Source organism: Pleuronectes platessa, chromosome 19, assembly GCF_947347685.1.
Source record: "Pleuronectes platessa chromosome 19, fPlePla1.1, whole genome shotgun sequence".
NCBI lineage: Eukaryota > Metazoa > Chordata > Actinopteri > Pleuronectiformes > Pleuronectidae > Pleuronectes > Pleuronectes platessa.
Genome location: NC_070644.1, coordinates 16,115,762 through 16,142,064, shown reverse-complemented (window position 1 = coordinate 16,142,064; position 26,303 = coordinate 16,115,762). Strand labels below are relative to the sequence as shown.

Genomic DNA, 26,303 nt, shown 5'->3' with positions numbered 1-26,303 from the left:
TTGATCCGTCTGCTTTCAGCAGCAGCACATTGTCATGACACGGAGCACGCTGCAGCTCCCGAGGCAAACAGCCCATAAATCAGATTGTTATTAGATATTTTATATATAGTTCTCCTGGAGCAGTGACTCTTAAACTGAGGGGCACTGGTAGCACAAAGAGGACCTCAATTAATTGGCTAAAATAAAATTAATAATCTGATCTTTTCCTGTTTTAAACCTCAAATTGAGTAAATTTTCTTAAATACTGTAACTTTGGTTATAAGATACACTTCTATAATGTAAACTAGTTGAACAACGAGCAGTTTTAAAATCAATGCAGGAGCTCAGCTGGAACACGACAGGTTGTGTTTAACTGACAGGGCTGTGGGGATACATGGCTCCACACAGGAGCAGTATTTCAGGTCCATTTAAGGGTCATTTTACTCCGCCTGTCTGTGTTCATACACAGGACATTTATGACGCTCCAACCTTTTTACTACATCAGTGGACAGAATCACCTGAGGGAGGCTGGAAAAGAATCAATTGTGAGCTTGTGAGTGTTTGAGAAGAATGGCACAAAAAACGGAGGAAATCGAATTTTGTTGATGAAGAGGCTGGAGTGGATTATTTCATTCGCTTTAGTGGCAGAATAACTGCATTAAAAAGACGCAGCATTTACTTACAAGACAGTTGATCTGTTTTCAGGGAGGTCCAGCAGGACGGGAGGCTCAGCTGTCTGCGAGGGGTTCGCCGGTCGATTGGTGTGGGACACTGAGTCTCTGACCCCTGAGGAGGAAATGTGATTAAAGATCAAATGAACAGACAAAAAGAAAAGTGACTGTGGAGTTTTGTTTGATGCGCCCTCGTACCGTAGAGCTGCCACACGCGGACCTTGTCCTCATAGGGCAGGTCGTATTTCAGAGGGTCTCCTACGGGACCCTGGTAGTACGGCCTCATGATGGACTCCATGGCGGAGGTGTGGACCAGGCCGATGGCGTGACCGAACTCATGGACTGCAACCGCAAACAGATCCATGCCATGGGTGTCTGAAGGAGACGGAGAGAGAGAGGATGGATACTGTGTTTTGTATGTCCATTAAGAACTCATAAATATACCACATGAACTCGAAATAAATGACAAAACTCAAAATCGTCCTCACTCTCAGCTTTTCAAAATGAACTCTCATGCTTCTGGGGAATCAGAGGTAACAACAAGGATTTCACAGTAAGAACATAGTTCTCACTTTTGATACGTTTCAGTTCTGTGTCAGCTTCGACTTGGGCCGAGATCACCTTGCTGCTTAACATCTGTGTCTCGTGTAGAAGCAACACAACCCCTGTTTGCATGTTTATCCCTTTCATGAGTGAACTCTAGAAGTTTGCAACTTCAGACGCGTGACAGACAGCTCCGGTGGCTTTGAGTGCTGCTAGGCATGTGGTGTGGTGAGATAACTATGGTAATACAGCCCGAGTCCCTGGGCTGCCAATCAAAACCTGTGTGCGGAGAAAAAACCACATCTAAAAGAAGCTGCAGGTTATTGAAGCACGTTCACCCTCGATGTTCGGCTAAAAAAGAAAAAGGAAAATCCTACAAAAAAGTCCTCGTCTGAGTCTGCGAAGCAAAACAAAAACCCAGGCCTTGGAGATTTAGATTTGCAAAAACGCGAGTGCTAGCGTGTCGAGCCAAGCTGGCTTAGAGCTCCTGGGTGGCTGGGTTCAAACCTGCGTTCTGTTAACCTCCTGTCGGCCTCGACTCGGGAACATCTCGGTGTCGAGCTCTGGCAGGAGACAAAGGACAGTTGGAGATGCGCACTTGCGCTCAAAACACCTGGGACGGTCGGAAGTCAAATGCTAACTCTAATCTACAGGAGCACACGGTGCAGAGAGGATACATGTGGTGGATCATAAGAGAGGATTGAGGGTGAGAGAACAAGAGCTCGGAACAAAGTAGGTACCATGTCATCGTATTTAGAGGTCGACGGAAAGAAGAAATCCTTCTGCCAGCCGACAGAGACAAGGAGAGAAATCTGGGTCGATGGAGGAGATTGATCGAGTCGGACACCCATGAAAGAAAGAGAGAGAACAGAGGCGAGCAAGAAAGAGAGCGAAAGAGAGCTTAAGTGTAAACAGAAGCTAAATTGTATTATTGCATTGTTCAGGGCAGGAGCAGTAACTTATACACGATAGAACAACTCTTTTCATGGTATTATTGGATATTGCATTTTTTTTTTTAAATCTCATTACTTTGAAGCAGAGTAGAAACAATATATTAAGGGCTACCTCGAGCTTGGATTTATCATGATGTATCCAGAATGCTACAAACACAGCCTGGAGCATCTGGTTGAAAGTTTAATAAGGACAGTGTAGCAGACGGTAGATGGAAAAGATGCAGGAGCACAGCTAGCCGAGGGCTATCCTCTTCTTTTGATGCGAGTCCCTGTAGTGCTGTGACCTTGCATGACTTTGTATGGCGAAGAGTCTAAAATCAATGTCCTTTTATCAGAGCATTTGAGGTTTATAATTTTTATTTTTGTTGCGAATGTTCAAGGATACAAAAGCTGCCTCTCTAAGGTTGTATCACAGTTCCCTACAGAGATCAAAAGTCAAAACAAAGCTTAATATAAGTCAATCTGCTTACTACCCCTTAATCCTACTAGTTACCCTAGCCCCCCCCTTATAACCCTAACCCTACTAGTAACCCTACTTCTAGCCCTTAACCCTACTAGTAACCCTAACCCCCCTTATAACCCTAACCCTACTAGTAACCCTACTTCTAGCCCTTAACCCTACTAGTAACCCTAACCCCCCTTATAACCCTAACCCTACTAGTAACCCTACTTCTAGCCCTTAACCCTACTAGTAACCCTAACCCCCCTTATAAACCTAACCCTACTAGTAACCCTACTTCTAGCCCCTAACCCTACTAGTAACCTTAACCCCCCTTATAACCCTAACCCTCTCAGTAACCCTACTTCTAGCCCCTAACCCTACTAGTAACCCTAACCCCCCTTATAACCCTACCCTACTAGTAACCCCGAACCCCACTGCAAACCCTAACCCCCCTCCTAACCTAACTGCTAAACCTTACTCTACTGCAAACAAATATTTTGGAATTATTTCAATCTAATACAAAAATTGATTTTTTTGTGAGTTTATGTTTCGGGACAAATATTGAGGCATCTTCATTTTTATGGAAAAAACTATTTTAGCAGAAGAACTTATGTATCGATCGAGCTCTTTCTTCAGAGACTGAAGTAGTTTCATGAACTCCCTCAAAATCAATTCTTGCAATATCTGCATCCAGGGACGGCCCACATACATATACTATAATTGTGTGGATGCCATTATCCATATATACCATTATTGGATATCACGATGTAGAAGTTTTGTATATTCCAGACATCATATCTCAATAAGAGGACCTGTTTCATTCTGGGTGATCCAATCACAGGTTTGAATGCACCCAAATGTATCATAATTACGTGGGCGCTGGGTTAATAGCTCATTTCTGTGCCGTCCCCCCAAAAGGCCAAAGATCTGTCAATGCAGGCGCGAGAGTCCAAAAAGGCGAATTATCAGATTATTGTAGCAGAATAAAAGGCTGCACACATCTGAAATGAAAACTGCACTCGGAGAGCTGTGAAATGAACCAAATGTCAGACTGAACATTACTTTAGAGTTACACAGTTAATTGCTATTATCCCCAGCTATTATCCCTTTTCAGTGCATGAGGAAAATAAGAGAAGATCTCAAATTCTTTCATTAGTAAGGGACCTCATTGGTTAAGAGGTTAGTCCCAAATTGCTGAAGGCATTTGAGGAGTTGGTATTAAACTACAAGAGTGTGTGAAAGGACACGTTTGCTCAAAGGTTCTGAGGTTGGGGTCTTTCTGTGGAGTTTGCATGTTCTCCCAACGTCTTTGTGGGATTTCTCCGGCTTCCTCCCACAATCCCAAAAACATACAGATTGGGAATAGATAACGGATGAATGGAAGAATTTTACACAAACCAAAAGCAGCAGAATAAAAGCAGTGACACTGATTGGCCATAAGAAACGGGGGGTGGGGGGTTATCAGCCCCAGGTAAAGTTTGACTTTTTAATCATTGTGACTGGAAGAAGCCTTGAAAGCAGAAACACCAACTATCTTTAAAAGCCGTATTTTTTAACCCTATGGCCGACTTCCATTCATGGCTGAGTAATTTGAGTGTGATGGAGTTTTCTTTGTTTAATTTCTCAGTTTAAATCATCTTTTGTCTGTGTTGAGGAAGACTTCCTTTGGAGAGAGAAGTAGATTGGCATCATAAAAACAAGAAAACACCTCTGAGCCCTCCCTTCCTCCCTGACTGCTCCGCTCCCATTAATCAAACTCCCTTCTATTCAGTTAGCGCTGTAAACTACTACAGCATTAAGCCATCATGTGCTGCCACCGGCCTGCTGGGAGGTCTGATTGAAGCAGATTGAGCTGCTGCAACATATGGTTCAGCGCTTTAAAAGGGGCAAAGGCAAGAGAATGGAGTCGAGCGCAGGTCCCCGCTGCGTCACGGCCTCACCAGCTGGAAGAGTCGGAGTCAAACGCACTCAAGACACAAGCTCCCAGCTCCGTTTCCAGGGAGGAGGACACCAGTAAGAGCCTGGGAGCCCCGGGCAGTCTAGTTCTCAGCCTGAGGTTCATCTTTGATCATCGTCATCATTAAGGGATAAGCAGGAAAAGAAACATGTGTATCATCCACACATACAGAATACATCATATTTTGATATTCGGGTATTTTTTAATGATGCATGAATGTGTTAGCATCATTTTAATGTCAAAAATGCACGAGGTGGAAATTCCCTTAATCATTTCATAGTTGCGCTGTTTTCATTACCATTTGTTTATGGGATTGTTTTTCTGTCCGTCAGCGGAGTTCCTCAATTACTACTGAACCGATTTCCATTAAAGCTTGTTGAGGGGTGTTGGTAAATATAATAGTATTTATTTAGTGTTTTTCCAGCCTTATCGACCACTCACAGTGCTTTACATTCACACACACATTCAAACAGCGCTCCTTCAGCAGCACTTTGTATATCATCAAACATTCACAAACTGTCAGGAGAGTCAGGGATCGAACCAACCACCTTTTGGTTAGTGAACGACCCCCGCTACCTGGTGCATGACCCAAGGAGGATGAACCACTTAAATCTAGTCATAGATCCAGATAAACGTTCTTTAACACGGCGACATAGGGCGTTAGATTCCAAAGTGCCCTTATAGGTTCAAATAAGGCGAATGGTTAAATGGTTTGGGCTCATATCAGTTGGGTTAATGCATCATGAGGTCACTGGTTTGACTCCCGACTGGCTTCACCACTTACTGCATCCCATTTCCCCTGTTTCCCATCTCTATCAAATAAAGGCCCAAAAATTAAACCTCCATATGAACATCGGACAATATTCTCCATCTTGTCCCATGTTCTAAACAATATTTTACGAGAGAATTTTGTGCAGAAGCTCTCAGACCGCTAGAAACCCCATCTGATGAAAATGTAATATATAGAAGTAATTCTCTTTAAGTGTCTTGAGTGGGATGGAAAACAAAAAGGAGAACAAAAAGGAAATATTCACTGCACTCACTGGACACCACGGTTCTCTCACTTTACAACAGTGCATGTACAACCCTGCAGATCTCAGCTCTGTGTCATTGTGTCCACATCACTCTGTTATCGATTACCATTGGAGCAGCTGTTGCCTGACATCACAGATTAGCGCTGCTCCGAGGTCTCGTACAGACGAAATCCTTTCAGCGTCTCGTCGCCACAAATCAAACCCAACACTTTACCCTCAGTTAAAAATACTTAACTGAGTCCAAATGTGGTTTTTCTCTCTGTTTTTCCTCTTAATCATTCATCTGTAAAGAAATGTAAAAGACTAACTGCGGTGACAACCATGTGCTGCAATTGAACATTCAAGTAAGCTCAGTCATCCTTTGTTCACAAAAAAAAACTAAGTCAATCAATGGCACAATAGAACCGATTGTGTCTTTTATGGCAACTAAAGGAAATGAAATGACACCTTTTATGCCTCATAATTAGCTCATGATAACAATTAACCACAGTTTGATTCCCTGCTGCGTCCTGTATCAGAATTTGATAGAACTAACACATTAAATATTCATTACAGAATCTGGAACACGAACAAAAGGTGGAAGCACAGCGGGCCTCCACATAACACCGTCAGCGCTCTGGTTTTGGATGAAGACACCTCGGCAAACACAGAGTTTCAAACAGCGTTGAGGAGCTTTCACATTTGATTTTCACAGCAGCTTAAGACTTTAACTAACAAGCACTGGACTCAGGATGTTTCTCTGCAATTTCCCGCAGGGGCTGCACGTGAGAAGGTGAATGTCAAAGCAAGTTAGCCTCCCACATTTGGTGACTAAACTAGATTAAAACAGGAAAAAATTCACAGTTTTGGGCATTTTGAGGACATTTCTAAAACAAAACTAAAACAATACAAATATCTCAGTTTGAAAAAGATGTGCCATCAACATAGAAGACCCAAACGAAGATGTTTAGTTGGAAAGACAATAAGATTCGAGATCTTTTCGCAGGGATGTGCTGTAGCGTAATTTATACTATATAGCCTCCTGCTGCTCTACTCAGGACATGTTCCTGTTGTTGTGAACACATCTGATACTGACAATCTCCTGCTGTGTTCCTCACATCTGAAAAGCAAACTGCAGAAACTGTCCAGACACACAATTTTCTGGACATTTCCACAGTTATCTTCTAAAAAACGTCCTTAAGAAAGAAGAAAGAAAGATGCATTTATTCGTCCCAAACACATGCACAGTCATGCAAAGGCACACTCATGCACATAGGGAGATTTAATCTCCCTATGTGTACTGCACCATCTGGTGCAGTACACACAGAGCAGTGAGCAGCCATGTACAGCGCTCGGGGAGCAGATGTTGGGGGAGTAAGGTGCCTTGCTCAGAGGCACTAGACAGGGTAGGGAGACTCTTGGATTTTTGGACAGATCAATCCAGGTTCATCTTTTGTAGTCTCTCCGTGGAGTCGAACCAGAGACGAACCAGAGACCTTCTCTGCCCATAGTCCAAGTTTCTGCCACTAGACCACCGCCTCTCTCTTACAGTCCCCTATATTCAGTACTACCTTCCAACGTCTTCTTTCTAGTGTCCATCAATCAATATCACACATGCACATTCAAGTGTGTGCGTACAGCTCTTGACATTTCCTCACCTGGCGATCTGAAGGTCCACGCCTCGTCGTCGTCAAAGTGCGTGTCCCCGGCGGTGAACCTCTCCCCGGGGAAGAACGCGTGTGCCACGGTGCCGCCCGGCCCGTCAAACGGATACCCATCGTCGTGGTCGGCCTTGGTGAAGTCGATCTGAATGTCCGCGTCGCTGCCGGCCACCTCGTGGAAGTTGAGCGGCGCGATGTCGCTCCAGACTTTCAAGGCGTAGTACATCAGGGCTCGAACGGTGTCCCTGCCCAGTCCGGCTGAATCCTTAGGGAAGGTCCTCACTCTGAGAGGAGAGAGGGAGAGAGAAGCAGTGGACGTTAGTTTCCTCACACTTGATCCGTCGTGTTAAACAAGCTCCTTAAAAACCTCTTCCTCTCCAGGCACATCTTTCAGCATGTAGAACAACTTGAGATGATTTTTGTGAAGCTTTGTGGTCCTTTGTGCTGCAGCAAATAAAGATGAAATAAAAGTCTGATTTGGTACAAAACTCGTCAAAGGCTCCGTCAGTGAAAGAACAATCGCTCCTCACATTTCTTTTTCTGTATTTAGGCAGAAAAAGGATTTGTCTCATACACTGGAGTGAGTGTTAAAGAAGGAACACAACAGAAGTAGATAGGAGCTGAATCATGTTTCAAAGAATTTATTTTACTTTGAAAAAGGCAGTGAAAGTTTTATTCTTTTTTTTTTACTGCAAATAAAAGATATAAAGTTACTTTAACATATAGTACACACAACACAAAACACACACACAACACACACACACACACACACACAATGTGGAAAGGAAGAGAATTTGAGTGGGGGTAATATTGAAAGAGAATTTAAAAACATTAAAGTGGTAAATTTATGAAGAAAAAAACAAATTCACACGAAATAAAAAACTTGAATATTCTCTGTGATTATAAAATAAAACATCTGAAGGAATAAAAAAGAGAAAAAACCTGGTTACCTCTATAAAAATGGGATTTGTAATTAAAGTGTAATTTACTCCCTTCAGGATAACCTCATAACCCTTCACCATAACCAGCTCATCTTTACTGGTCTACCGCTCCCACTCAATCCCCCGATCACAGCTCTGCCTTCTCTACTAACCTGCCTGAAAAACCCTCGTTCCCTCTTTGCCCTCAGGCTTTCGTCTGCCAGAACCCCCCCCCCCAGTAAATCCTCACTTTATTACTTGTACCCATGTTCAGCATTTAAGTTCACACACTTAAAAATATCAGACTATAGATTGTACATGGTAAAGAATTTTACTGTAAACTCGATTATACATTCGTGCTGTTTATCCATTAATCAGTTAACAAATAAAGTTTTTTATTAACAACACACAGAGACACAGAAGCAACATGAGCTTACAGCCACAATAAAATGGGATTCTCCTCATTAAAATGAAAATGCATGCCACGGGGCCGTTTCGGAATCGAATTCAGATTCTATTCTATCCCGAGGGGAGACCAGTGCTGGACAGTAAGGATGAATTTTTCATGCTCACAAACATGTGCCCACACTGTCCACTTACTCATACTGAGTGAATGCACGTCCCTCACTGCAAACCACTGCTACAGCCAAGGTCACAGCAAATAGCTCAAACTCCACAGACAATTCACCTGCTTATTAGTCCTAATTCAGACAGACGAGGGTGTTTGTGTGTGTGTGTGTGTGTGTGTGTGTGAGAATGTTTCTAAGAGAGAAAGAAGGAGAGGCTGCGTGCACGTCTTGGTTAGAGCGTAAGTATGCATCTAAATGTATGTGTTGTCTTGTGTGAGTGTGTGTGTGTGTGTGTGTGTGTGTGTGTGCAATTGTAGGTAAGTCCTGCAAGGTCGAGGCGTCCCTGTCCTGCATCTCATATAAAGGAGAACAGTCCCAGGGAGCGGCTGGTGTTTACATAAGGAGACAGCAGGAGCAAGGAGAATGAAGCAGGTGTCGCTCCTCTCTGTGGCGCCTCCCTTGTATTTGATGAAGTTAACAGACGGTGACAGGGATCTCGTCACTTTCTCAATCTTACAAGTTGATCGCTATCGATTAGGTTTTAATCAAACCTTCAAATCTTTATTAAAAGGAAATTTACAATAGTTGTTCTTCTGTCAGACTTAAAAGATTGTGATGCGATGACAAGGAATTCCAGCTCAGTCAAACGTTCATTCTGTTTTAATTCACTTCTTGTGGCTGTGGCTCAGGAGATGGAACGGGTTGTCCTCTAACCCAGAAGGTTTCGGTTCAGAGGTCGGGTTCGATCCCCGTCTCCCTGATTCCACAAGAGAAGTGTCCTTTTGCAACATACTGAACAAAATTGGCCCCGATGGCTAATATGTCAGATGTTAGCCAGGATGTCCCCCAGGTTAAAACGATTACGAGCCATCACCCAGGCACTGTCCTGACCTTCACGTGACCCTGATGCTGCATGGAGGTCAGGACACCAAAGCAAATCCACACCGGACGCGTAGCCACCACGGAGCTGCTGCACCACCTCGCTGACCTTTGCCAGCGCCATGTTTATGGATGAGGCTCCTTCCAGGTCCTCGGACTCTGCCTCCTCCACAGAGGACGCATTGTCTCTGTTCATGTTTGTGAATGTGATGGGAATCAACAGCAGCAGTGAAGAATCCCTTTCCTGTCACGTCACCCTGGTGAAGAGGGAGCTGATGTAGCAGTTCATCTACATATTGGCTCAAAATAAAACAAAATTCCATGAAATGTGTTTCTTACGAATTCTTACGAACTAGTGGGGAACTGATATTTCACTGTATTCCACAAGTGAACTGAGCAGATATATTTATCTAATAACAACTTTATAATTATAATTATTTTACTTCACATAGATGTGTAGAGGAAATACTGCAAACTCTGCCATTACATTGACAGCCTGTTCAAATCTACTTCATCTCATCTACTATTAAATCATGTCAGTAAATTCATTGCAGCTTCACCAATGTATTTAATAACCCAATCCAGCCGAGTTGTCTGACTATAAAAACATATATTAAATAGTTTGTGACTTCTTTGGGTGCAACAAAATGGGACATTTATTCACGGGCTGGGCGACGACTCACCGGGAACAAATGATGACGGTAAAAAGTTGTGGTCGAGTGTTTGTGGGGAGCAACGCAGCGCTCGTATCATTCCACGGTTTTCCCAGCTCATCTCTGAAGAATGATGAACCTGTGGATGATCCTGGTCTGTGTGATCGAAGCGTGACTGATGAGCGATTAGAGAGTTATAATCACGAGAGCCAGCAGCGTTTGAGAGGAGAGAAAAGTGCAGATCCAAGGGTTTCTGGCTGCAGCAGAAAGAAGGAGTCATCAGCCGGAGCGTGGCCGAGGGGTTGTTTAGCTGCAGCAGAGCTCCTGAGTCTGCATCGCTGACTCGCAAGTAAATACCAGAGAACAGAGAGAGAGTGCTGTTAGACGTGTGCACATCAATCAAATCTAATACCTGCATAAAGAGCGAGCTGCTTACATCCAAGAAGCCCCGGACACTACTGAGTCGGCAGAAATGACATGATCTTCCTCTGTGGTGTTTAACTGACAGACAGCGAGCAAGAAGAGGAAATGGGTGTTTGAGATGGAGAGGAAAAGGGCATGATGGGAAACTGGGGTCAGTAATCAGACGATTTTGATAATTATCTTGATAAAAAACTACGAAAATAATATCTAGACATGTCTTTTTCTGTCTTCTTCATCACATAGTTAAATAGAAACCCTCCGACTTGCTTTTAATTTGAAAGGACCAAATTACTTTTTCTTTCTTTTAAAGTGTGGTGTGCTTAGTTCTGATAAATTGGTTATTTAAGGTTCTGGTCTCTGCTAATTTCCCCCGGTCTAAAAACCATCGACTTGTGAGAAGAGAAAAGCTTTTAGGGCTAAAATGTATTTGACTTCTAATAAATAAGAGGAGGGGAAGGTTCGGGAATGGGTTTTATGAGCAAATTAACATCTGTCCATCGTGAAGCAGACCACACACAAGACAATCCATAGAGCTGAAGCAACATTACAAGTATAATAACAGAGTAAATCTCAATGGGCTGCACATCTAATGCATTCAAATTTTTACATTATTCCAAGTCGATGTTCATCTAGTTTTCTTGTTACCGAAATACTTGTTGAGAGTTTTTTTCACAGTTGTAGAGCAGATGAATTATTATAGAAAGTTCTACTTCTTATCTGAGAGATGTCAAACTTCCACCTTTTGAAAATCGGTACGAAATCAAGGTCTTAAGCTGAACGTAGAAATATGTCCTATGGGGATTGATGGGGATTCATCACCACAGGCTCCATGGCACATTTCACTGTATCAATAATCCTGGTCAGATCAGATCTGAGAAATAACAACAGTCCAATTCAAATATTGCATCTTTTTTGTTCCGCACCAACTTTACACCCACGTCTGTGGATCCATGTTCCTCCTCCAGAAACTTTGAACTGATTGAAAGTATCTGAGCACAACTCGCTTCCTTCCAGCTTTATCTGTTGCTGATGAATATGAATCTTCTCTGTGTGGCGCCGGCAGTGCAGGGACCTTGAAGCAGAATAAAGAGCGCAGTCGACTGTAGAGGGTAAAAGTTGTGAGATTGTTGTTGAAGTTTTTTGAGTGTGTAAGCGAAGATTCCTCCACTTCGGGAATCAGCTTGGCAGCCGCTTATGACTTATATGGAAAGGGAAAGGTCCATAAGGAAACGATATTATACATTAATCTGGATTCAAGAATATATAAAGTCAATTACACTCCTGAGACAGCCGCTCTGTATGAAATATCAACGTTGCTCTTTTGATAAATTACACCATATGGAAACCTGTCTGAATATGAAATCTATAGATCCACAAGTGTTTATAATAAAAAAAAGCCCAATAAATTCACCATCTGTTTCATGGCAGGAGATCCAGGCTGAGAAATTCAAGAGTTCATGGGTATCTCAGTTTGCAGAAACTCTTGGCCGCTTTGGGCTGTTCCACAAATGTGAGAGCTGTGCGTGGAAAGGTGGCTTCACTGGACTGAAAAGACAGGTTAATTCTCAAAGCCGAGCGGGGCCGAGCTGAGAGGCGAGATGATTGGCAGCAGTAGTTTGGCAGTGTTACGGCGAAGAGAGAAGGAAAAAATTGAAAAATGTTCCAGTCATAAAACAGCGGGTCCTTACAGCAGGGTGCATGCTGGTCCCCTGAAGCAGATGTTCACTCCCTAACAACTGTCTCTGTGCAGTGGGATGCTGGAGCGCTGCCACCAGGGTTTCCACAGAGAGACACCCAGAGAGAGAGAGAGAACCTCTGTGCAAAAATCACATCCCCAACAAAACAATGTTCTGCACCTCAGCCTGAAAGCCTCTGGTGGGTGGATGTGGCAGATTATTGCAGCAAGGCAATGGCTGCAAGGACAGAGTCACCAGGTAATTTGTTATCAATACGCCACAACCATCCTGCCCCCGGGGACAAGTGATTCATCCCTCTGAACTCTGAGTCCCCTCTCCAAGTCTGAGTCTTAACTTCTGCTGCTGCAAACCCGTGTGGAGCAGAAGACTCTCTCCCTTCACTGAAGAGGGATGGACCAGCCCAGCACCTGCAGCCAGAGGCTGAGGTAACTGTAACCTTGGTCAAACTTAAACTAAAGCTGGGCTCAGACTACAGATTTAAAAAACCTGAGCGTTCAGGTGAGGGGTTGTGAATATCTGTTATTTCATGGAAATACATCTAATAGCTATTTAGATATTTGATTCTTGATGCTATCTCGAGCATCATGGCTAAAACACTGTATGTAAATCAAAGGTTTTGCAGGATTGTTCAATGCAAAGCGCTAATAACCATAAATAACAATGATAAACCAATATAGCAGCTTATTTCTTCGTAGAGTTTGTAGCCTGATGCTCGTCTTGCTGGACGTGGATTCTCTATTTTCTGCTTTTACAGCCCCTCCCATCAGCTGAGGGTTCCTGTCTATTGACCTGTTTTCTTTCAATCCTCCAGTGCCCCGATGTTCTGCTTTCCCTCGGCAGCTTGCTTCATTTTGCTTCCCCCTCTGTCCTACCTGAGCTCCATTAGCCTCCTCAGCTCATCCCTCTTGTTGCTTTGGCCCCATCAGACCTGTGTGTGTGTGTCCCATTCTCCTTAGCTGCAAGTTGGTCTGGGCAAAATAAAACCTAAGACTTTCCCTCGGGTGAGTAAACACTTGTTTGACTAGTGCTCGTCCACTGAACAGATCACTGCTACGTACGCTGTGTACCCACATGCATTCTGCTCGGTATATATATGGCAACCTACTGCTGCTTGTATATCTTTTATAAAATTTTTAAATACATCAGGTTCACATTGGGAATTTTGGCTACTTTTGGCAACAATCTCGCAAACCCACATCGACCTGATTAGAGTTCATGTGTCTGGAATTGGACAAAAGGTCATTTGGTCTTTGTAAACCAAAAGAGAAAAACAACTCTTAGCAAAGCAGCTTGGTCATGATGTTAGTTTGCAGGACACACACTTACAAACCAAACTTCCTTTCTTAACAAACAGCATCTCGGCCCCACACATCCTCATTGCCAGGGCTCTCACAGTCTACCTGTCGGTTCCTGCTGTCAGGTACGCACTGCAGCTTGTGGAGCAGCACCGCGCTCGACTGAGGAGCCGTGGTGGCCTGTCAGCTGTAAACAGCCCGATCCTCCACTGAACCAAAGCAGTTTAGACTCTTACACTGGTGAAAAAGGTGGCTCAACACCAGCGGGAGGATAATAATGAAAGTAAATCAGAGAGAAAGAGACCTGCGACGCATCATCATATCAAATGTTACCAAATGAAACAGATCCTCTCTACCAGAGCTTTCTTGCTTTCACCTTGTTATTAGCTCGTTAGCGCACATTAAATCTGCAACACATTCTGCAGCTGTTACTTGTCCTCAGGTTGAGTTTTCATACCTGTCATGAATAATTAGAAACTTTGCAGCTACAACACTTGCAGCAAGAACCAGCTGAGCCATAAAAACTCTGTATAAGCTGAGAGAGAGAGAGCTACTTGATGATGTAACAAATCATGCAGGAGCACAGAGCCAAGATGTGTCACAGGTGGTTTGTGGCTTAAATGTTCCTGTTAGTTCAGCACATTATCTTGCTGTTATTTACTAATTGGCACAACAAGTAAAATTCAGCCGAAGGATGCAAACAGAGGCTGCAATTCAAAGTGACTACATAATTTCAGTTGGTAATAAGCATCGACTTTATATAAAGATGGATGAAACGTCTCCACTTCCTCCCATTCGACCATTTGGAGCCAAAGTCTGCGCAGTAGTGATGGCGTTTAAGGCTCTGACGATAATATGATTCTTGACCAATCACAAGTCAGTCTCCAGTGTCAATCATTATGCTTCACGCCCCTTTTATGACTTCAAATAAGTGAACTAAAGCCAGATTTACTTGATTATTAAACCATTTTTGAGAATAATGTATTCTAAGTGTATTTTGACATTTTAAGGTGGTCTATGTCCAATCAGCTAACACGGAGGATGCAGGGGTTTATGACTTATACTGCAGTCAGCCACAAGGGGGCAATCAGGGTAATTTGGCTTCATGGAGTCCTGTCGTCGATAAGCTAGAGCCATAAGGTGATTGCTCTTTGTATCAACAACAGTGGGATGTAATCGTGAGACGTTCAAGCCCATGAATGGTTTAAAGAGATCAGCTGGGAGATCTTCATCAGAAGTAGGCTAGTGTAATGACACTAATCCTGATCAACCACCTCTCACCAGATGGAGGAGACGCAACACGGAGGGAAACACAAGTCACCACAAGCAGATAGATGTGTTTTGAATTTTGTTGTGTTCCTGTGTGTTTGCATACGTTTGTTTGTCCAGTCATGCGTTGTGTTGTGTTAGGACACATTTGCACACGCGACATATCCGAGCTCGCCACCGCACCAGCAGCGCACATCATCTCCTCATTGTTTCAACGCTGATGACGTGTGTGTGTGTGTGTGAACGAGCACAGGACCAAGCATATGTTCCTCGTCCTCTGCTGTGGAGCACTAAGCTGTTTCCCCGACAGATGTTCCAACTGCACTTAACATGAACACATTATTTCATCATGAACTGTATAACCCGCAGAATGACTCTTGATCTTTAGGAGTTACACAGATGCAGGAGATGCAATAAGTAAGTATGTCTAACAATAACTCTGTATTCCATGCATTTCTCTTGCTGAAGTGTTGTAAATTATTATATATTCTATTTACACAGCGACAGGAGTGTGTTTCTTTGTACATCTGAGAGGAGAGAAGCACTTCCTGCCAGTCTCTCTAACCAGCACGCCACTCTAAACACAATGCTCTTCCTCTGAGCCAAAAATTGATCCAGAAACTACACATCTCCGCCTTGAGGAAGAGCCACCTAATGCAATTTATCAAGGGCTGCACAGATGGAGAGAAAAGTGGCAAAAAGCTGTAATGCTTTATGACTCCGAGTTCCCTGCAGTGCAATAATGGGATGAGCCGAGGCAGAGAGAGAACCGGCTCTCATTCGACACGGACTGAACTTCACTGACAAACAAACACTGAAACACGGCGGTAAATATTAGAACAGAATCAGACTAATAAGCATGTGGTTTATTTGTGTCTGAAATTGTGGGAGGAATAGTTTTTCATTTTCAGCAGAGGTTTCGTGGCTCAAATCTCAGCTATGATCTTATAAATCTTTGATGACATGTGAGACACAAGGAATCGTGTCAGAGATCTCACAGAAAGATATTATCACAATGAAAACAACAAATATCAAAAGTAAATGTACAGCAGTACTACTTAGATTTCACAGAAGCCGAACCACATAGTGCAGGTGAACGTTAGAATATCTTTATACTATTTGTATTAGATTATTGGATTTTGATCATGGATGGATTCATTTATATTCTAATGGTGCTGTTGATGGTAAATGTAATTATAACCACTTGAGCTACTGCTGGGATCCTTAATCCATAATTGCATATAATCATTTATTTGTTGACTTAATTGTGTATGAATAAGGTGAATCTGCAAACTAAACTATTAAGTACAAATCTAAAATGAATGTTGTGCAATTCAATATCTGAATTATTAAAGAGGAAAAAGTATAAAGTAGAATAAAATGGAAACACTACTGCACAGGTCATTCCTATTGTTGTTTGTAATGAGACTGAAAGAGTCTCTTGAGTTTCCGCTGTTAGATCTCACTGTTTTGAGATCAATAAAATTGTACTTAAGTACATAAATTAAATGAGTATATCAACACAAGAATTTGACTGATGAGCTCGTTATATTGTTTGTGAAGAAACCACCATGGTGTTCATGATGAGATCTCATCGACTCAGTGGTCACATCTCTGTGAAGCTTCATTCTTCACAACTACAGATGTAAATACTTAATGATTTACTTCACATGTAAATACTTAATGATTTACTTCACATGTAAATAATTCATGATTTGGTTCAGTATGGTTCAAAGCACTTGACCAACAGTATCTCTGCATCACATATTTCCAAAGCATTTGACATTTGACATCCAGGATTCTGGATTATTTGACTCTTTCGAGGTGTTTCGTCATTGCATCCAGTCAATGTGCACTAAACTCATCCCTACCTCCAGGAGAGATGCCTCTTATTCCATTTGTTCTGAGGGGTCGCGCTTCGTTTGCTGCGGCCCACCGTCCCCTCGGCCTCAGACACATCTGGCAGAGAACATCTGGGTGTTTTCATTAGACCCAGTGTGGCAGGGTCTAAAGACGGGCAGAGAAGAGCATGTGATGGGGGGGGGGGTTATTATACAGGCATCCTAGAAATAAAACACACTTGACAAATAGCTAAAGATTTTATTTAACATAAAGTGGTTTCCTCTAGTGGAAAATGTAAGAGTTTAAGGAATAAACCTCACTTCAGTAGCTGTGTCCTCACATATGTGCATTTAACAGAGGTTGTGAGAGGCCATTGAATCATACATGCTATGTATGAAAACCCCTTTTACATTCACACTTAGCTCCGACATGCTGCTATTCAGGCCAGAAGTTACACTTGCTTACACCAGTGCACTATTTTAGAATCAATCACAGATAGCATCAGGCTCTCTGTCTGTAGTCGTACACGTCGGGTCAGAGAATGATGTCGCTTGTAAAGGAGGATTGTGGCGCGTAAATGTGAGTGAGGCTGGAAGTTATTTATGAGAAACGATGTGTACAGTATATAAATGAGGAAATAAACTAATCAATATGCCGTTATTCAGTATTACAGATGCCACTGTTATCAGTCACATGGTGCAGGGCTGTCATTCCGGCCCACGTGTGTGTGTGTGTGTGTGTGTGTGTGTGTGACAGCGGGTGATTGGTGTTTACAAGCTGTCCCAGTGTGTTTAGACGTCATTGCAATGTTATGCAACCCAGCAGAAAAAGGCGTGAAATAAATTTGACTAATGTTCTAATGTTCGGCGGTTGTGTCACGATGATATCGATTCAACTCGGTGGCACTTTCCCAAAAGCCGTACTTTGTGTTTGCTGTCAGCTGGATTGCGCGATGTTGCACTACATTGTGGGGCATGTCTGGCATTTTATCCCCAGGTGCACTTCACATCAAAGCACAATTCATCCTCTCACACCCACACATTGTCGTGACACAGCAAAAACACACACATTGTGCTTCCATCAAGGGGAGCTCTCCCTCCTCGAAGCAAAACACAGCCCACGTACCGAAGACTCCGGTTTCCTTCAGGCCTCCGAACCTCTGCATGGCTTTGATGGCCTTGGTCAGGGCCTCCTTGGTCTGCAGCTGCCCAGTCACTGGGTCGGGGGGCGGGAGGTAGCCAAACCTGCTCAGCCAGTCCTACAGAGGGAAACAGCAGAAGCAGAGGTCAAGGGTCGTCGCAGGCATTTCAATGACTCCAAGTATTCCACAGCCGCTGAGACGGTCGAGACACCTGTTGATGTTTACGCTCTGTGGATTCAGTGTCTGTACACGTGTGAGCAGCCAGGATTTGTGAGAGCTTTGTGTCTGTGTGCGACTGGTTCGTGCTCTTGTCTGGAACAACAGACAATAAAGGACTAAAAAATAAAGGATGTTTTAAAGAAGCACTGAGAAGGAACAGAGTCAAAATCAATGTAAGTTGGCAGATTGGACATGGGCCAAACTAAAAAGCAAAAGGCAGCGAAATTAAGGTCAACAAGATTCTTCTAAAAAATGTTTTTTTTATTATTTTAGGTAGTTTTAAAACACTGATGAATATTAGAGTGTTTCATTTTCCAGTAAGTTTGATTCTAGTTAGATAGTTGATTCGCCTTCTTATGTTGGATATTTTTGGCTTCACTTCTATACAATGGGAGGAAGTAGAGACACGTTGCCCAGCTGTATATAAAGTCTGTGGTTTAATACCAATATTCTGATTACTGTCAGTTTTGTTTTTCGCGTATTGTTCAACTTGCAATCAATAATATTTCATAAACTCCCACTGTTCCACATCATTGCAAATTGTGTAAAAATGTTCAAGAGACTTTCCTTTGGTTGCTTATATTAAAAAAGGGATATTTATCCATAGAAGCTCTGGAACTATTTCCCTTCTACTTTCAATTATCATCTGTTCCAATTACGGCCAAATTCCCTCTCTTTCTTCTTTTAATTGATTCCGGCTGCTCCTCTTTCTTTCTGTTTCTATCTCTCTCTCTCTCTCTCCATCCTCCCTCTCTCAGCTCTACCTCTCCGTGATCTAACAGCCACTCAGGTTTTTTAACGGATTCTTGATCGGCGCTCAACTGAGACGAATGACACAGATCGATACCGAGGCAAACATCACACCGACAACACTGTGAAAATCCCATTAACTTCAGTTTGTCAAAAGTCTTCATGTTGATGATATTCGCCTCCTCATGCTTGGCTTTGCTTAACAAACAGGGAGTTTACAGAATACTGATGAAGTGACATGGTGGGGATGATAAGACAATATGAAACACAGGGGTCAGTGTTAAAACAATAAGTAAGGTTCAGTATTTATGGTTTCATTTCCTCTGAAAAAGAAAATTCAATTTAATCTATTTTCTACAAGAAATGCAAACACAGATGCAAATCTTTTTTTGCATTGTATATTCTGCAAAATACAAATTTCCATATCGGCAAACACAAACACCCATGTGTGGAAAGTAGTGTATTATTGAGTGAACCGATAAATCTCTAGGACTCTAGGGGTTCCATTATTAAGTGTATATGCGTGTCCACAAATTCTTATGGAGGGGGTCTAAAACTCAAGAATCGTCCTATTCTTGTGTGAAATCTGAGTTATCTCTGATGTCTGCAAACTCTCTGCATGTACACACACACACATATATACACACACACACACACACACACACACACACACACACACACACACATGCTGCCTTGTACTTTAATGTCCTGATAAATGTCAGGGACAAGGGGCCACTTTTCACTAACTAATAAAACTGAAATCTCTGTGATGATGTGCTTTTAGTGCCGGCGCTCATGCCAGGTGGCTCGGCTATAAAAAGGTAGATGAGCTGAGGTTTATGATTGAGATGTTCTGTAAATATATCACCACACATCTACCGGTTTAAAGAAAAGGAAAAAAAAAGAAAATTAGGAAAGTTAATGACCTAAAAAAGGATGAAGTAGTAGGTACAGAAAAAAAGAAAAAGAGAGCTGCTTTAAATTCTGAACAGCATCAAGGGTTGAGCCCGACAGAGCTGACATGTGGAACCCTGTATGTGGTCTGGGTGAAGAGCACGGGGGATTCTGGGGCAGGTTATGCTGAGGTTCTACAGCGAAGCACTTTGAGGTTCAAAAGCCAGCCGCCCTACTTCTTCGTGCCTGAGTGATAAGTCAGCAAACTGAAAGCTCTGGCAGAATCTGCAGCAAAAAAAAATAATGATACCGCATTCAGAAGGCGATATTGTTCCCTGGGTGTCAAACTTCCACGTCAGTTATTTCTCGATTCACAGGGCAGTCACATCGAAGGGTCAGCGAATATCAGCGCCTATAGATTCTGTTTCTTTCTCGAGGACCAGCTCGCTGAGACCAGAAAGAGGATTTCTGCCTTTTGACTGTGTGTTATCTAGAAAGACATCAGCTAACACCACAGCCTGCATATCCACACCAGCTTTGTGTGTCTCTGTGCGTCACACAAAGGAAAGAATAATACAAAAAATACCACCATACCATTAGTGGATCTTTTGACTACGATTGAGCAGTTTCAGCACATCGCTGAAAACCACTAAGAGCATCAATCCCAAAGTGCTGCTGGATCTGAAGTGAGAGAACGATGATAAAAGCAATTCAATGTGCCTTACGTAAAATACAAAAAGGCAGTCGGACACTTACAAGCACACGAGAGAGGAATCTGATCAGTTGAAGTAAGTAGGAAGTCAATTAAATTAAACTGAATAGTTGCTAGGTATGAGAAAAAAATACAAAACGACTGAAAGGTTTTCACCCCTGTTCGTTTGCTTGTTCTTGTTTGTTGTTTTGCTTTGTCAGCACAATTAAGCAAAAATGCTGAGTGGAATTTCAAGTAACGTAGCTGAAGGCTGGGATCCGGACAAAGGGGCAGAACCAGGGTTTTCTTTATCACCGTCTTTAATATTCCAAGATTGTTTTGGCAGCGGAGGAGGAACCACGGATCACCAGAGTAACGTCAAGTGTTCAAACTCTTGTGATGACGCACATGCATGTGGGTGACGGGGCAAATATTCAAATGCATACAAGTAATTCTGTGTCGTGTCAAATTCATTCAAACTTCATTTTTTGGCGAGTGACAGAGCAACAGTGCAATTATGGTGCCGCTACTAGTATAAAGTACTTTATATAGTTGTAGGAAATCTGAAAACAATGGCGGCAGTATGCAATATGCACCATTGAAACCATCAGCTGCATGAGAAACCACTGTGAGTTTCTGTGTTCACGGATCATGTAAAGCTTTGCAGATGCTCAGATGACATGCAACAGACGCTCAGTGATAAAATGGATTCCCTGAAGGCCACATTTGATTACACTTAATTCTCAGAGAAAAAGAGGAAAAGGTAGAGTGGAGAGGGCAGACGCCTCGCTCAGCCTGCATGTGATGAAAGTCCCGAAGCCGCCCGTGTGAGTTTCTCTCTAAATCTGTGATTAACAGCAGCACGAAGGGACTGACGCAGATGGCCGGGACGACACTCTTCTTTAATCATCCAACATTAACTCCCGCATGAGACACAGAAAACGACAGCATACAATGAGGTCTAACACTCCAACTATCACATATTCTTCAAAATGAGAAACATATTCCGCAAATCCAAAGACATCCGCATCACTGAAGCTCTTTATCTGAACGATCTAATCACTCTCTGTCGGACGGACTCATGTTTCAGTTGCTCTGCTGACGTCGGCGTAAATGTGTAGAATCTGCACTTCTGGGTCACCGCTCATAGATAAGAACCAAAGAACAACTGTGAATAGATGGTAAATATGGATCACGTCTGTGTTCATGCAACTCCTCTCCCGTGTGTTCTTTTCAGACAATAACGCTTGTGATTATCGCAAGCCGAACACAAGTCCTTCCTGTCTCATGTTTCAAAATAAGAGCCATTTTAACAGCAGTCCACCACAATAATAAATTCTTTATATGCAAGCCAATGTGAGAACCAATAAGGCATACATTTGTGAAGACGAGAAAGTACAGTGTGTACACAAGTGGTCAAGACAGAAAAAAAGCCATTTACCACTTTGTCACTGAACATCATTAGAGGTTGTGCAGATTTGCCCAATATCAAAATTCAGTTTGGCATAATTGGACTGTTTATTAAAAAGCAATGCGTCGCTGTGCCGCATGTTTATTGACACAAGGTCGTTTGTTCTACGCCGTCGAGAACCACAAACTCCATCATCTATCTAACTGTCAGGGCGGCCTGCTGCTGCTCAGAAAGTGTGTGTGTTTGTGTGCTTGTGTGTGTGTGTGTGTCAAAGAAAAGAAAGATGGAGGAAGACGAAGAGTCTGAAGATACTCATCCTCTCAGGAGCCTCCCCTTGTACAGCCTTGTAAACATCAAATCAAACCACTGGCTATAATTTCACGCAGACAAGGAGATAAACGTCATTCGTGCGTGAGCGGACTGAAAGACACTGACCCCAAAAGAAGAAGAAGAAGTAGGAGGAGGAGACAGACACACACTTCAGCATCACTGGCTTTATTCCAGCTGACCTTCCTAGAGGTGGATTTATGACCGAGGTATGAAAACAGGCCGGTGTGAAACAGGTAGCCGTGTCCTCTCATGTGTGTTTTATACCAGCTGGTAGTGTTTAGAGAATATAGGACTGTTTTAGGTACTTCTACAGCCAGACTGGTTTTATGTGTGTATTTATGTACTTTAAGTTCCTGTGGACGTTTCACTTTCCACTGTAAAAACATGTTTCCCATTCAACCTCTTTACAGCCACATTTCCAGCCAAGAAATTGAGAGGATTTGTACTGGGAAAGGCAAATTTAATGTTTTATGGTTGTGTTTATATCTTAAATATATATAAAGATCAATGTGGAGCGTTTTTAGGGGAACTAAGTGGAAACTTTTTTTTTTATAAAGGGTTTTTATCGTTCATTCAAGAGTTTGATGAACACAAACAGTCATTTGTAAAAATGTTAGAGTTTAATAAAGAACGGGCTGGAAAAATAATGGGCTAATAAAAGCTTAAAGAGGCAGCGAGAACAAACAAAGACTGGGTCCTTCACAAGAAAAGGAAATAGTGATGGGAAGCTCATTAATCAATCATCTTAACAGGGTATTTTTATCAAGTGATCAATGATGGATTCCTCGACAGACGCAGCTTTGGGGCGTCATTATAAGAAAAGAGTGTGGGGGCACACAAGCTGAGTCTAAATGATATGTGGAGATAAGAAAAGGGCACTTTATGGTTATGGATCCAACTCATTTTGCCATAACTATCTTCTTATTAATATAATTAGACATTCATGCTCCCCAGATGATGAATCCAATGGGTAGATACAAACCAAGCAGTTCTCCTTGACGCATTTTTTATATGTCAACAAACAGAAAATTTCCATAAAGATTTGTTTTCTTTTATGAAGAAGAAATAGGCAGCATTTTGTTCAGCAAAAGATTGCAGCCCAATGATTGAGAAACGTGTATTTGCTTATTACATTACTTTGTTTTAATCGTACTATTCCGACACTGGGCTGAATAAGGAAATATCACAATAATAAAAATGGTAAAACATTGGAATTGCAAAGACAGATATGATCAGTTGTTTCACTTCTACCTCAGCCCACTCCCCCACATTTTTGACATGTGTCTCCGAACACGACTTGAATCAAGTCCCCTGCAGAACAAAGGCACAGGAGAAAGAGAAAATAAATAGGAGTACAGAAAGGAGAGAGAGAGCGGGAGCGAAGAGACGGGGGGGGGGGGGGGGGGGGGGGCTCAGACATTGAGAGACGGGAACCTGAAGCAGGTTTTGTCAGCTGCTCCTCCTTATCGCTCGCAGGTCAAAGAGCCAGATGGACAAAAGGGAGAGCAGATCTTAAGACAAGAACAAAGACAGCGAAGGGAGAGAGACGGAGGTGATGGGGGGGGGATGTGCCACTGTGTAAAGATAGAAGAGACTGTGTACTTCTTGAGCTGCATAGGAAATGGTTGAATTTATGCCACGAGTATAAGCATAACAAAAATGTATCTGAATTCACTGGTTTAAGGTGTTAATTCAACACATTTGACACATTGCTGCTTTTTGTTGGATTTGTATATCGGCCTCCTAATGACAAACTTTGCTCTCCAGCATTTACTTTAATTTAGAAATGAAGCAGTGTGGAGGAACTTCAGCAGCAGCAGGGTGAAGATGACAGAACGTGAAATACATGAATGCACGCAGAAGCAACGTTTCATCCAGAAGTGGATTCAGTTCAGAATTATTTTTTCATGGTTCATTCTCGTCACACAGTTGCATGTTTGGCTCACAACACGTGTGTTCCACCGTCTGCAACACATCAAACCACTTTGTTCCCAGATTAGTAAAACCTGTTATGTAACGACGTACGGAATCCACAAGGATTAGTAAAAGCAGTGAATGCACACAGTTAAAGCGCAAAAAAGTGTTCAACGATAATGACAGTGATTATGTAACGTCATTATATTTCCCCGTCTCTGGGCGCACAGCTCACTGCTTCAATAAGATGCACTGATTTTCACACGGCGGCTGTAAAACACTGCACTGCTGCAATATTGAGGGGAGCTCCACTGTATGTTGTACAACAAGGGGCTGGGAAACTCTCTTCTATCAAGGGCCATTTAAATTTTTATAACACCCTTCGAGGGCTGTACTAAATTATTGAACACATATATTACACTAACCTCACTAATACGATGGCTGGAGCTGCTTGTGGAGCTGCTTTGGCGAAGCATCTGGTGTTAAATGGACGATACCAGAATAAGTTTATTTTGGGGTCAACTGTGTTATAGCAGAATCTGAACTTTGTAAGAGTGCGTTTTGAAAATACCTGCTCACAGCCGACATACAGAAACTCTAACTTCCCCTTGTAAACTAGAAATACTGCACTGCGGTTGTATTCATCTGACAAACCAGTGGAGTTTCAGTTCACATCCCTGTTACCTTTGAAACCACTGGAATCGATCAGATCATCTTTGAGTTCGTCCAAGTGACAACTGAAGAATTTTCCTGAAGCCAGTCTTGAGTTATCATGTTCAAGGGGCCAAAAACATCCTTTGTAAGACCTTGACCTTTAAAATCTTATCAGCCAACCATAAGTATAAAACATTTTGCCTAGTTTGAAATAATTCTATAAAGGTATGTGTCCACAAAGCAGCTAACTGTGACCTTGATCTTTGAGACCAAGTGAACGTAGGAATGAACCAACTCTGAAGAAATTCCCTCAAGTTGTTCCTGAGATGTTGCATTCACAAAAAACAGTCCGGCCAAAGTCAACTTGACCTTTGATCACCAAATTCTAATCAGTTCATCCCTGAGTCCAAGTGAACGTTTGCACCAAAGTTGAAGAATTTCTCTTGAGGTGTTTCTGAGATATTGTGTTCACAAGAACAGGATCGATGGACGAACAACCCCAAAAACTATTACGTCCAAATGTAGTCCTCAGGATGCACACAGAGTGAACAGCACTCCAGCAGGGGGGGGGGGGGGGGGGGGGGGGTTGTATGCAGCTCTGAGCCTGTCGATGCTCTGCAGCTCAGTGATTCCATCTTGTCGGCTGTCAGGCTCATCGGCTGCTCCCACGTTAAACGATGCATCAAATGTGTTGAGCTCCTTGTGTTTACTTTTCATGTCCTGAAACCTCTCGCCAATTGTCTGGAGGAGCTTTGCAAACTTCGCCAGCACATCCAGACGTCACTTCAGGCTTTTGTTGTGGGAAAAACACACAGCGTTTGCACACAATGCAAAATGTAACTTATTGTTGTGAGAGCAGCTTCACAGCGGCAAAACAAGGCTCCTTCACAAGTTCTTCTTTCAGCATCTTGGCCATTAGCTCGATCACCCAAAAAAATCTGCACGCACAGCAATCGTCTCTGTCAGAATGTCGTCAAAGAGCGTTTGTCCCTGTCCTCAGCCAATGGAGCTGCATGGCTCCAGCTCTGAAGATGCACTTGAATGAACCTGTTCTCACCGCAACTGCATCCCTGCAAACTAGGAGAAATAATTGCTGTCGTGAGATTTTTAAGTATTTATAAACTGTCTCATGGGTTGGTTAAAATTGCCTCCGAGGGTGTTTACAGCCTGAAATTCTCCAGCGTACGTGATGCAAACTAAACTGTAAACATTTTACTGCAACCCCCGGACAGCGGGAACCACCTGAGCTTGCAGCCACACACTAATTCAGAGGCGCTAACATATTGAGTCATGAGCGTACAGCGTGCAGTTGGTTGTTTATCATGCTCTGAGCCAACGTGCTGTCGGGAGGATAGTTGACTGCACCTTGAGGATTAGTGCTGCGGTAATTTGGCAACGGCGTCCTGCACAGAAACAGCAGGTAGTCTCAAATCAATGCCCGTGAATAAATACAGAGTAAAAGGATTGATCTAACAGAAACACAAACATGTATGATCTCCTGTAGGTTAATTTATCATTTAACTCTCATGTTTA

At 42.7% G+C, this 26,303-nt stretch overlaps 1 protein-coding gene across 1 annotated transcript in view; it reads right to left on the bottom strand.

The window, feature by feature from the left end:
- LOC128425390 (matrix metalloproteinase-17) overlaps positions 1-17,946 on the bottom strand; it is a 28,471-nt gene extending 10,525 nt beyond the window's left edge. Inside the window, exons 1-5 of the mRNA XM_053411980.1 lie at positions 17,892-17,946; positions 16,796-16,931; positions 7,217-7,503; positions 849-1,025; positions 663-765 (exon numbers count right to left, since the gene is read on the bottom strand). Of these exons, the coding sequence (XP_053267955.1) occupies positions 663-765; positions 849-1,025; positions 7,217-7,503; positions 16,796-16,931; positions 17,892-17,931 (743 nt within the window). The 5' untranslated portion in view covers positions 17,932-17,946. The remainder of the gene's footprint in view (positions 1-662; positions 766-848; positions 1,026-7,216; positions 7,504-16,795; positions 16,932-17,891) is intronic.
- Between the last annotated feature and the right edge of the window lie 8,357 nt (positions 17,947-26,303).